At 37.2% G+C, this 12960-nt stretch overlaps 1 protein-coding gene across 4 annotated transcripts in view; it reads left to right on the top strand.

Annotated features, from left to right (window-relative positions):
- Positions 1-12960, top strand: part of ASG3 (SNF2 domain-containing protein / helicase domain-containing protein) — a 50938-nt gene that overhangs the window by 21676 nt on the left and 16302 nt on the right. For all 4 annotated transcript variants that reach the window (XR_015792202.1, XM_088126418.1, XM_088126417.1 and 1 more), the window contains 2 exons: positions 5415-5522; positions 5629-5826. Coding sequence is in view for 3 of the 4 variants with exons in the window: in XM_088126418.1 (XP_087982544.1) it covers positions 5415-5522; positions 5629-5826 (306 nt within the window). In the remaining variant the exon portion in view is untranslated. The remainder of the gene's footprint in view (positions 1-5414; positions 5523-5628; positions 5827-12960) is intronic.

The following is a 12960-nucleotide window of genomic DNA, read 5'->3' as shown; positions in this document are numbered from 1 at the left end:
CAAAGAATACCAAAACGCACCTTCGAAGGAATGGTCTGAAAACATTGTTCATAAGTGCCTGAAAGGTGGAGGGTGCGTTGATGAGGCCAAATGACATCACTAGGAACTCATAATGCCCCTCGTGAGTTCTGAAGGCCGTCTTATGAGTGTCTTCCTCTACCATTCTAATCTGGTGGTAGCTGGAATGAAGATCAAGCTTCGAGTACACTTTGGATCCGTGTAACACATCTAGCAATTCTTCCACCACAGGTATTGGAAACTTGTTGAGGGTCCTATAGTCTACACAAAATCACTAGCTGCCATCCTTCTTCTTTACTAAGATCACTGGGCTAGAAAAAGGACTCACACTCGGCTTGATAATCTCTGATTCCAGCATTTCGTTGATTAGACTCTCTATCTCCTCTTTCTGAGCATGGGCATATCGGTAGGGTCGTACATTGACGGGGGCTTGCCCTTCCTTCAACGGAATCTGGTGGTCCACTGCTCTATTAGGAGGTAGCTCTTGGGGTTTTTGGAGCAAATCAAGGTATTCATGGATGAGTTCTTCCACTAGAGGGGACAGGGCATCGAAAACTTCCTCTGTTTCTCCCTCTAGCGTAATTAGGGTTCGCAGCTCCACTAAATATCCTTGGTCGTGGTTTTCCCATTGTTTCGCCAATCTCTTCATTGTTACCTCCAGACGTTCCAAGGTCGGATCACCCTGAATGGTAATCTGTTTACCCCTCTATCAAATCTCAACGTCAGAGCAAGCCAGTCGGCCTCCATTTTGCCCATGGTTTGGAGCCACTGCATCCCTAGGACAACATCTAGGGTTCCCAGCTCTAAGGGAAGAAAATCCTCCTGCATCGTAAGCTCTGGTAGAGACAACACAATCCCTTTACAGATGCCATTTCCCTTCACCGCAATTCTAGCCCCCTTATCACCCCATAGCTCACTGTTTCTGTTTTAGCCAAACTCAGTTCGTCTGCCAACGACAGTGATATGAAGTTGTGAGTTGCTCCACAATCTATCAACACCACTACCTCTCGTCTTTAGATTGCCCCTTTTACCTTAATCGTCCCAGGTGTTGAAATCCTTTGACAATCCACGATCTTTCCCGCCTTTTCTTCAGTATCTTCTTTCTTTTATTCTGGTAATGTTTTGTCTTCCATCTCAAACATTTCTTTGTTGTGTACTACGAAGACTCGGAGCTCTCGATTTCGACACTTATGGCCAACCATGTACTTTTCCTTACTGCGAAAACACAGCCCTCGTTCCTTCCTCTTCTGAAACTCAGCCTCTGTTAATTTCTTGAAGGGAGATTCCTTCTTCGTTGTCTGCGATGTTCTTGCTACTTGCGTCGATAAGGGAACCTTACTTGAAAGTGTTACAGTACAAGTGGGTATTACCTCTAGGGTTTTGGAGACTGTTTTCCCCATTGTTGGGCCAACTTGGGCCTTCTCCGTGGTGTTTTGTCCTTCAGCTTCCAAACTCGCAGTATTAACGTCATCGATGAGTTGGGCCTTTCGCACCACTTGATCCAACCCTTAGGGTTCCAGGGCCCGAACTTCTGCACGCATCACTGGGTTGAGCCCATTTAAGAAAGCAGTTTCCAGCACCTCGTCGGAAAGTTGAGGAAGAGTCGCCGCCAGAGCTTCGAACATCTGGCGATACTCCGCGAATGTTCCCTCCTGTTTGATCGATAATAATCGTGCGCATTGCCTTCCTTCTCTTGCCGGATGGAATTGGTCTCGTAGTCGTCCTTCAAGATCGTTCCAGTCGCAGAATTTCTCTCTGTTATCAGTATACCGATACCAAGCCAAGGCTATACCGTCAAAAGTGATGATGGCCACGATCATCTTCTCATCCTCCGACAACTTTGGATTTCGTAATATCGCTCAGCTCGAAAAATCCAAGACTCTAGCTCCAGACCTGCAAAAATCGGCATCTCGACCTTTTTAAAATGATTTCTATTAGTTGTCTGGTTTTCTGAGACTTCTTCCCTAGTTGTTTTCCCTTTCGTTACCGAAGTGTCTCGTTACCGTCGAAATGGATTGGGATTTGCCTCCGATGACTTGCACCATGAACGCCTTCAGCGTCGCATGAATACATTTGCTCAACTTCTACTGCTCATCAAACTTTTGATGTAGCAACGTGATTTCAACCTTCACCTCTGCGATGTCCTTCTACACGGCCTCACACCTGGTTTCAAGTTCCTTCACCGTCATTTTTGCTTCAATGTGCCCGGTATCGACGCGCTCTGATACCAATTTGTGAGGTAACAACGCCTCACGATTCCGTTAAACTTCAAAATATAAACCCGGAGTGATTCAATAGAGCAAGAACAGCCCGAAGGCAATAAAATGACCCACCAATCTGAGAGGGTGGGGAATCTCTCCCTAACAGCCCAAAAGCTAACAAGCACAAAATTCTAGAATGCTCTGCTCGGCCTACATTCCCTTCCCTTGTAGGTAATCTTCCTTCCTACCTACGTATAGCTGGTCCCCCCTTCTCTCTCTTGGCCGCTATGACCCTCCCCCCCTACAATGACTTCTTTACCTTTCCTACTATATTTTTTTACAATTGGAGGCATAACAACTTTTTCTTGGCTTTAAAGGAGAGCATTAAGGGGTAAAGGAGCTTTATTTTCGGTTGGTTTTTGTGGGGATTTGAAGAGTCTATTTGCAGCTTTCATTGGGATGTTTATACCCATTTGGTTCGGATTGGTCATTGTTTCGTTCACCAAGGAGTCATTTATTCTTTCCAGTTTTCAAATGGCTGAGAATTTGAAGAGTCTGTTCGCAACATTAGGTTTCTTCCTTTTTAAAGAAATAGATTCTGTATATTGTCTTTTACATTTGAAGTATATCTTTGGAAAGCTGTGAGGTTTCTCCTCCTGCATCAAGTGCTTTCTTTACAAACTTCTCTTTACAAACTTCAAAGGAAGACCTCCTGGATTTTCTTCTTCAAGTGTGAAAAGAAGACATTATTTCATCTATCAAGTTTATCTCTAGCTTATCTCCCTTGCAATTGGATGATTATTCGTCCTTGCTGAAATCCAAGATTGTCAAGCTCCATGAAAAAAGGGCTGACAGTTTATAAAAGCACTCTAGAAGAAGGCAGGAGTTGAAAGCCGAACGGGATAAAGAGATTGCTGAAATTGGGGCTAAATGAAGAAAGGGCTTTGTATCACTCACTGACCGAGCGACCACGATCCATTTTGTCTTAAACCAATGCAAGAGTGGGTGAATGAGGTGAAGAATAATAAAACTCACGAGGAAAGGATGACGGGGAGGAGAGAAGAGAGAAAGCGAGAAGAAGAGATAGAGAGAAGGGGAAGTGAGAGAAGAGATAAGGGAAGAAGAAAGAAGGTGGGAGGAGAGAAGTGGAGAAAGGAGAAAAAAAGAAGAGAGAGAAGGAAATGAAAATTAAACATTTTTTTTGGCTAAAATACACTTTTAGTCTCTGAATTAAAGATGTCTGTTTAGTCCTTAAGTTTAAAATAGTAAACGTTTGGTCATTGGCCTTCAGAAAATGGTTCTAAATGGTCCCTGGGCTTATTTGACCGTTAGTTGACTAACGAAAAAATAATGTGTCATAATTGAGTTGACAAATTTTAAATGATGTGGCAAGATTAAATAATTTTATATTATTTTTATCTTATGATTTTTTTTATGATTTTTTTCTCTCTTTCCATCTCTCTCTTCGCTCCTGTTTTTCTCTCTTCCTCCTTCTTCTTCTCCAATTTTGGCTAATCGAGGCTTGACGTCATCCCAAGCGGCCCCCTCTAAGGCATTGGCGGAGGCCGTCTCTGTTGGTGGTTTGGGTAGTAATTGGAAATGGCCAAACCAAGGGGTGGGGGGTTTCCGACTAACCACATGGGTGGTGGCCCAGTAGTTTGTAAAAGGGGTCTTGGTTGGCTTTAATCAATATGAATTATGAAATACGTTTCTCCCGAGTATATGAACAAGTTTTTCACTTTGAATGGCTCCATGTAATGCCATCTGCTTCAACCACCCTCATATTATGACCCTGTTCCACCAAAAAAAAAAAAGAAAGAAAGAAAGAAAAAAAACAGAGCAATTTTAGTACTCATTCAGACCCATTTTTTTTAGTCATTATAGCGAGTGAAGTGAAATTAGATGTGATCTCACCTCAATTTTGAAACTGAGGGCTGCAAGAGAAGTGAGGCTTGAAACCCTCAATTGGTAAGTTTTTTCGGGTACGACTGTTAGTGCATGAGGAAAACATTCTCGGCTGGATGAGTTGCAGCGACCTAAATCTGAAGTTGAAGAACCCAGCTGAGAGCAATTGAATCTCCCCCTTCCTTGGATCAGAAGCGACTGCGAGAATTATAAAAACGAAGAACCCAATTAGTAAAATCAATTAGATGTGGTTAGCCTGCGTGGAACGACGTTAGGCCCGATTAGCTGAAACTGGAGAAGAAGGGGAGGAAGAGAGAGGAAGAGGAGGGAAGAGAGAGGAAAGAGAAAAAAATAACATATAATTATTTAATCTTGCCACATCATTTAAAATTTGCCAACTCAATTATGCCACATCATTTTTCCGTTAGTCAACTAACGATCAAATAAGCTCAGGGACCATTTAGAACCATTTTCTAAAGGTTAGGGACAAAACTGTTACTTTTTTAAACTTAAAAGGATCAAATAGACACTTATCCTCAAATTCAAGGATTAAAAGTGTATTTTACCCACTTTTTTTAATTAATGTACATTTTTTATTCTGGTTGTATAAAGTGGACTGCAGTATTGCACAACAGACTATAATTGAAACGATTGAATGTTGATTTTTATATATAAAAAACTGATGCTGACCGAGTTGACCAATATCAGCTCGATCGGTTTTCGTCAGTTGGGTTGGTTTTTCATTGTTGTGTGTTCATTTCTACCCTAGTACACTTTACTAACTGCACTCCCCTTTACACGATGATGGATTAAGCCTGGTGCAGATTGTGCATCTTCAATGCTGCTACTTTTCTTTGTAAATGGAAAACGAGGGCTAGAGTTTGTCAATTCCTCCTCCCCCTTTTCTGCCCTATCCTTTATAATTGTCTTCGCTACTACAAGATGCTGTCACTCGATCATCTCTTCGAGCCTCAACCATCTCAAGCACTACCTCTTCTTCTTGAAAACAAGTGTAGAACTGACCTGGTAATTCATCTGATTGATCATCAAATGGTGAGGTATCCTCCATGGGCTTGAAATGGACATATCCGAGGGACTTTAACGTATTTAAAAAAGAAAAAAGAACTGGGATTACATTTTCTTGTCAAATACGGTTTCCTGATCCTAAAAGAGGCAGGTTTATGTTCTATTGTTCTATGTCTCATTCGTTTCAAATTATTGAGAATTTTCATCTTTGTTTTTGCATTTTCTGACTTTCCAATTGCTTTTGTTTCATGGCTTTCTAATCAGGCTAGTGGCAAGCTTATGGTTCTAGATCAACTACTTCAGAAACTACATAATTCTGGACATCGTGTCCTCTTATTTGCTCAGATGACCCAGACACTTGATATAATACAGGTTTGAGGTTTCTCTTAACACATTCAAGCTCATTGATTTATATTTTCATTGAGCCATAAAAGCCAATGTCATGTTTAAAGCATCTGATATGTTTCTCACACATTAGGACTTCTTGGAGCTGCGGAAGTTTTCCTATGAGCGTCTTGATGGATCAATTCGAGCCGAGGAGCGTTTTGCTGCAATAAGGAGCTTCAGCTTGAATTGTGCTGGGGGGACTTCTCAAGCAACTCGTACTGATGCTTTTGTCTTTTTGATCTCTACGAGAGCTGGGGGAGTTGGCTTGAATCTGGTGTCAGCTGATACAGTAAGCTTTTAACTTTTTATATGTTTTGTGAGTTTAAAAGGAAAGGTTCTTTCTATTATTATTATTTTTTGATAAAACACAAAATTTTATCAATAAAGTGGAATATCCAAGGTGGGACCAAGGGAGATACTAAAAGATCTCCACATAAAGAATAGTTACAAAAAGTTTTAGATTTGAGACACAGAGAGTTAGCACATAAAACAATAACATCCAAACTTCCCAAAACAAAGTACTAGTGTTCTATTGATGATTGATCCAAAGCACCTTTTTTTCTTTGAAACTATGACCGTATAAACTCGTCTTAATAAAAATTTCATAGGTTTAATTCCTAAGGAGTGAGCTTCAATAATCAAAGACTTTAGACTGATCAGTCTTACTACTATCTATGAAGATCTAGATTACAGGGATATTGAAGTATGTTATGTCATCCACAATTTCAAATAATCAAAGCAACTTTATTGAAGGAAGGCAAATTCTAGATCCAATTGTTATTGCCAATGAAGTTACGGAGGAATATAAATCCAAAACAGGAGAGTGGTTGGCTTCTAAACTCACAAATACAGACACTAAATGGCGAAGTGGGCGGTGACTTGGGCGGCAAGGGGCAGCAAACTCGATGGTTCGACGAAGTGGGCAATTTCTTCCTTGCAGACACAACCTTGTTTCTACACATTTAGTTTTTTTTTACCTGTTTTTTTCCTTTTTATTTTATAAATTTGTGCTTGAGGTCCGATTTTGATAGAACCACGATTTTATTATTTTTGTTCAGAGAAGAATTACAAGGGCCTAGAAAGATTTCGAGAGCTCTCTATTCTCCCCATGTTAACTCTTACCAAAACAAGCAAAGAGATACCATTCTGTCATCCTCCCAGCCAAAATATATCCTACACTATTGTCCATCTTGTATTATCAGTAGCCTTCCAAGTAGCCTACCATCTTCCCACCAAACCAGGACCTCAGTGTCCTTCAATTTGGGCGATTGAATGATCCCTAAAATTTTAGTAGGTTGTAGTGGGGTGGCAAGTCTTACGTGGAAAAGTAAATACTTTGGATCGTATTCAAAGGTGTTCTCCCTTCTTTTTGGGTCTGCAGTGGTGTGTGCTTTGCGGAGGTGTTTTAAAAGAATCTTGACCATATTCTATAGTCCTTGTCAGTTTGTGCGTGGTATTTGGGATCGTTTTTTTAGTACATTGGAATGTCTTTGGTTAATAAAAAGGACTGTTGGGCAATGATAAAGGAGGTGCTATTGTCCCCCCTTCAGGATAGGATAAAATTTTTGTGGCTGACCTGTTTCCTCGCTATTTTGTGGTGTTTGGCTTGAGAGAAACAATAGAATTTTTAAGGATAGAGGATCCAGGGAGTATGTTTGGGAGCTTATAGAATTAATATTTTCCCTCGGGAGGTTGGTTTCTAAGAATTTTTGTAATTATTAGTTAGGCGTTATTCTTTTGGATTGGAGCCCCTTTCTCTGGGGGTATCCTTTGGTTGGACTTTTTTTTTTTTTTTTTTTGTATGCTCTTGTATATTTTTTATTTCTTTCAATGAAAGCTCGGTTTCTTACAAAAAATACACGGTTGTGATTGGAAATGAGATTCAAGGGGATGTCGAGTTAGCCAAAATTGTTCAAGATTTGAAGGGAGCACGACAATGTTTGACAAGTATACTCTTTGGAAGGGTAATTTGTACTATAGATGGCGGTTGGTCCTTTCACCCAGTCCCCTTCCATTCCTTTACTCCTGCTGGAGTTCCATTGCTCCCCAATTGGTGGCCATGGGGAATTTTTAAAGACACTTCAGTGGTCAGCAGTGAAGTGTATTGGAAATGATCGCAGAATCGGGTTCGTAGGCTTTTCAGGGAATACGTGATCTATCAACAAGCCAAATACTTGGCTTTGTCCCCTGTGGGACTACTCCCAATGTGACAACCGAAAAAAATATATAAATATATACATTTAAATTATTATTATTTTTTAGTTGTTTTCTTTTGTTTTTTCAAAGATAAACCTTTTTGTTTTAAAAATTATTTTTAAAAGATAATTTGTTCTTAGAATTTAAAAAATAAAAAGAAAGAGTTTTATTAAATCTTTATCTTTTTATGTTAATCCTTTTTAAAAAAGGATTAATTGGGGTTTGTTATAAAAGCCTTTAAACCCTAGGTTTTATTTTTCCTAAACTGCTAGACCTAGTTTTCTCTCAAAGAGAAAAAGAAAAGAAAAGAAGAGTTTTGGTATTTTCTCTCAAATATCGGTAAGTTTTTCTTCCTCGTTGTTTTAGTTTTATTTTTCTTGATTTGTAGTTCTTTGATTCAGTTTATTGGGAAAAGTTTTGAGGTCTTTGTTTTTTTAGAATAAAAGATTTTAAGGACTTTTTACCCTAAAAATTTTCCAGAATTTTTGGTTTGAATCTTTTTGTTTATGAGACTGTTTTTAGGCTATTTTGATACTCTTTTTGCATAAAAAGTTTACCTATTTGTATCCTATAAATTATAATTTGATTGTTATGATTTTTACATGAAAAATTATATGTTTTTACCAAGTTTTAAAAGTTTTCTATACAGTTTTCAGATCTGATTTTTCAGAAAAATCAGTAAATTGTTAATTGTTTTATGGAAAATTCTTGGAAGTTTATTTTATAAAACATAAAATTTTCCAGATTTAAAATCCCCGAATTTTCAATTGATTATAAGGCTTTTAAACTTGTTTTGTTGAGAAACTTTTTGTAAATTTTGTTCGTATTAATTTATACCAATTCTTGTAATTTTAAAGGTTATTGTTGATTTTAGAGGCTTTTTAACCCAGTTTTCAGATCTGGTTTTGTAGCCTCAAATCTATACTTTCCTAATTATTTTGCATAAAAAATGTTTTGAATGGAAAAATTGGGTAGATAAGATTTGGTTAGTAATTGGTTGAATTTTAAATCCTTGGATAGGATTTAAGAAATGATTTTGGATATTGGTTGTTTCTAGGTCTCTAAGTTAACAACTACCAAGGAAGAAGTTAATTAGATTCGTAGGATTTTTGAAAGAGGTCAGTGATTTACCGTATCCCTTCGAAAAGTGTTGTAGGTAATTTCCCATATCTTTTCGAAAAGTATTGTAAGTGTTTTGCCATATCCCTTCCAAAACTAAAATGTATTTTGGATTTGATATGACGATTTGAAATTGATATCTTGCATATGAAATTCAAGTTTTATTATGGATTTGAAAAATAATTTGGCAATTGATATTATGTTTATTTGCAAAGTATTTGAAATATTCTTATATGATTTGATAAAGTTTTGTTTCGATTGATTTAAAGGTTTGAAATTGATATTTTGTTTATTTGTGAAATATTTGAAATCATGTTTTGGAGGATTGATAAAATTTGTTTTAAATTAGTTCAATGTTTTGAATTAATTTAATATTGAAAGTAAGTATTTGTGTTGTATTTTATTTGAAAGATATTTTGATTGATTTGATACGGCTATCCGGATATGCCATGATTTTGTTTTGAGGAACATTTTGCTTATTTGGGGTAGTAGCCTAATTTGGAATTGATGGATTTCTGTTTGGCTGGAAGACACTTTTGTGGTTTGGCATTCCTTGGGAATGAAGATTCATGTGTGTTATTCACTCACATGGCCTCACACTTAAGTAACTGTTCTGTTTGTTCTGGTCGATATTATTTTGACAACTCTGTTCTGGTCGATATTAATTCGACAACTCTGATAGAAGCTTCTGATTGATTGGTGTTACCGACAGGTAACCACATATGTTCTGTAGGCTACCCAAATAATGCAACCTTCCACTCTGATTTTGAAAGTATGAATGAATGTAAGATTGTTTCGAATGTTGAATGATTTAGCTATTCGAAAGTTTGAAAGTTGTACCAAATGTTTTAGAAGGAATTTTGAAAGTTTTGATTGAAAGAAAGTTTGATTGAATGAAAGTTTGTTTCGAATGAATGGAAGATTGTTTTGAATTATTAAAAGCTCTTTTTTGAATGAAAGTTTGTTTTGGAAGAATGAAAGTTTGTTTTGATTGACTGGAAATTTTATCTTATTTGAAGACTTTGTTTCTGAAAATCTAGTTTGTTTTGAAAGTTTTGAAAATTGTATTAAATATTTTATAGGACTTTATAAGTTTTAATCTGTTCGTATTTTTGTTTACAAATGTTTTTAAAGGAAAATGAATTCTGAAATTCGATATGGAAATTCCTTATTGAGTATTTTTGTACTCATTTTTTCTGTTTTCTAAATGTTTTTTAGATTAAGGATTGAATGATCCTTCTGGTAGAAGGTGAAGTTTACTGGCATGAGTTTGAAAGTCATCTTCCTATTTGGTTAAATTAGTTTAGAAAAATTCTGTAAAGAAATTGCTTCTGCTGAATAATTTTAGTTCTTAAAGTTTCTTGAAAGTTAAGTTTCCGCATTTTGTCAGAATGATTGTATTAGAAAATACGGGTTGTTACACCCGAAGTTTTAAAAATAGAAAGAGGTGTGCGCCTTGGGGCGAGGTAGATGTATAGGGCCTTGACACTTATGCATACAATAAATAAAAAATAGGTGTACGCCTCTAAAAATAGAAGCATAAGCCTCTGTGCTTACGTCTTTGAGGTTTGAAATGCGTAAGCCCTTACGTTGAATGGGCTTTCGAGGTGTGATAGGTTGGAATTCATGCAATTTTCAAGCACGAAAAAGAATTTAACCATTGAAAAGGCAACAAATTAATTGCCTTCGAGATGTAAAAGGTTTGTTGCATTTCTTTAGAAATAAAATATAGGTTAAAATACACTTTTGGTAAGTTTAGGTTTCCATATAGTTCCAAAGTTTAAAAGATTGACTGTTTAGTCCTCGACCTTTAAAAAATAGTTCTAAAATATCTATGGAGTCAAACTTCTATCAGTGTCACTAACAGAATGCTGTTGTAGAAGTTTGAGGTACTAGGTGACATTTGCTTATATATTGTATTTATTTTAAATGATGTGGCATTTGTATATTTTTTTTTAAACAAATACTTGATTTACGAAAAATCTGCGTTATGTGTTTTGGAAAAGAAACCAGATGGAGAGTTTTCGGATTTGATTTACGAAAAATCTGGGTTATGTGTTTTGGAAAAGAAACGAGATGGAGAGTTTTCGAATGACAGCGAAGCCGAAAAGGCAACGGCGATCCGAGCCACTTTAGGCGTCAAAACCGTCCATGCTTATGGCATTCTTCTCTTGCCTTGCTTGGATTTATTTTGTTGGCAGCATACTTCTTCTTCCTTAATTCTATTTCTCATTTCTTCTCGCACCTGAGGCAATGTTGGAACTTGGAAGGCAAAATATGAATCTATGAAACTATGGCACAAGGTTCTATTTTCTTTTCGGTGTCTTTTAGGTAGAATCAGATCTTCTTCCTTTTAAATTGAAGTTGACTCGATGATCGACTATACAGACATGTTACATCTTCACATTTATTCTCGACGTTGTTACCTTACTAGCGACGTCCTTAATTTTGGGACTATTTTCTATTGCAACTTGCTGCATTACCTTGTGATGAGCAGGAAATGCATCCCCCTCCCAACGGTAAAAAATAAAAGAAAAAATGGTAAAAATGTATTTCCTGATGCATCGCCCTTTCCTTTCTGGCTGTCTTTGGCAAACTCTCCATCTCGTTTCTTTTCCAAAACCCATAACTCAGATTTATTAAATCAAGTATTTGTTAAAAAGAAAACATAAATACCACATCATTTAAAATAAATCATTAACAAATACTATTTAGTACCTCAAACTTCCATGTCAGCATTCCGTTAGTGACACTATCAGAAGTTTGACTCCAACATCTTTTAGAACCATTTTCTAATGGTCGGGACCAAACTGTCAGCTTTTGAAACTTCGGGAGCAAATAAAAACAACTCAAACTTAGGGATTAATAGTGTATTTTACCCTAAAATATATCGCTGTGCCATTAAAAAGCAATGGAAATTAAAAAAAAATGATAGAAAAATAAAACCCACCAAAGGTAATACTAAAAGACAACGTCTAGGTTGTCTTCTTTTGGATGGTCAACAAAAAAGAAAATATTCAAGTGGTGGTGGAGTCTGTTGAGTGATGTAAAATGATCAAAGAAGCAAAAAGGTTAGACTCTTTTTGTTTCTTTCCCTCTCCCTTATCTATGCTGTTCGCCCTTCTATTTTATTTTCTTTTACGTTTTCTTTGGTTTATTATTCCTACCTTACGGCTGATTTTCAGTTTCTTTTCGATTTTGTTTTTTTTTCCCTCCTTTTTCTCTCCTCCCTCATCTATGTTGTTAACCCTTCTGTTTTATTTTCTTTAGTTCATTAGTCCTACCTTACTGTCAAATATATTTTCTTTTATGTCTTCTTTGGTTTATAAGTTACCTTACCTGCTGCCAATCTAAGAAGCACGGACACGGACACGATAGGACACGGCGATACGTCAATTCCTAAAAAATTAGGACACGGACACGTTGGGGATAGGTTTATTTTTTTAATATTTTTTAGGATATATGTAAATTTAATACAAAAAATGCTAAATACAATGAAATGCATAAATATGAAGTCAATTACATCCTTCAACAAAAGTTAAAAAAGAAAGTTCCAAAAGACCAATATAGTGACAAAACAAAGAAGGGATGTAAAAGAGGATTGTTTTTATTAGAGTTTACCTAAGAAAAATGAAAAACAGAGGCAGAAAACAGAGACGGAGGAGTTTACCTAAGGAAAAAAAAAAAAAGAAAAACAGAGGCAGGGGCGTCGGTGGCGGCAATAAGGGCGGGCTGCGGCGGTGTCGGCGTCGGCGTCGGCGGCAAAGAACGCGTGCAGCGGCGTCGGCTTCGTGGGGGAGGGGTGGTGGTGGGTGGGTATTAGGTTTTTATCATTTATTTGTTTTTTTTTTAAATTACTCATGGGCATTGGGCCTTTTTATTTGGGCCCAGAAAACCTCCAAGGCCGTGTCCAGGCCGTGTCCCAGCCGTGTCTGATTTAAAAAAAAAAAAAAAAATCAGACACGCGTTTTGGCGTGTCCGACACGTGTCCGGCGCGTGTCCGGGCGTATCCGTGTCGGACACGTGTCCGACACAGATACTTCGCCCAAAAATAAGTGTCCGTGTTTCCTTGCTGCCAATTTTTGATTTTGTTTCCTTTTTATTTCTC

This window comes from Momordica charantia (assembly GCF_013281855.1).
Source record: "Momordica charantia cultivar OHB3-1 chromosome 7 unlocalized genomic scaffold, Mcharantia_2.0 BLBB01000007.1, whole genome shotgun sequence".
Lineage (NCBI taxonomy): Eukaryota > Viridiplantae > Streptophyta > Magnoliopsida > Cucurbitales > Cucurbitaceae > Momordica > Momordica charantia.
Note: the sequence above shows the minus strand (reverse complement) of the source record. Positions and strands in the feature narration are given on the sequence as shown.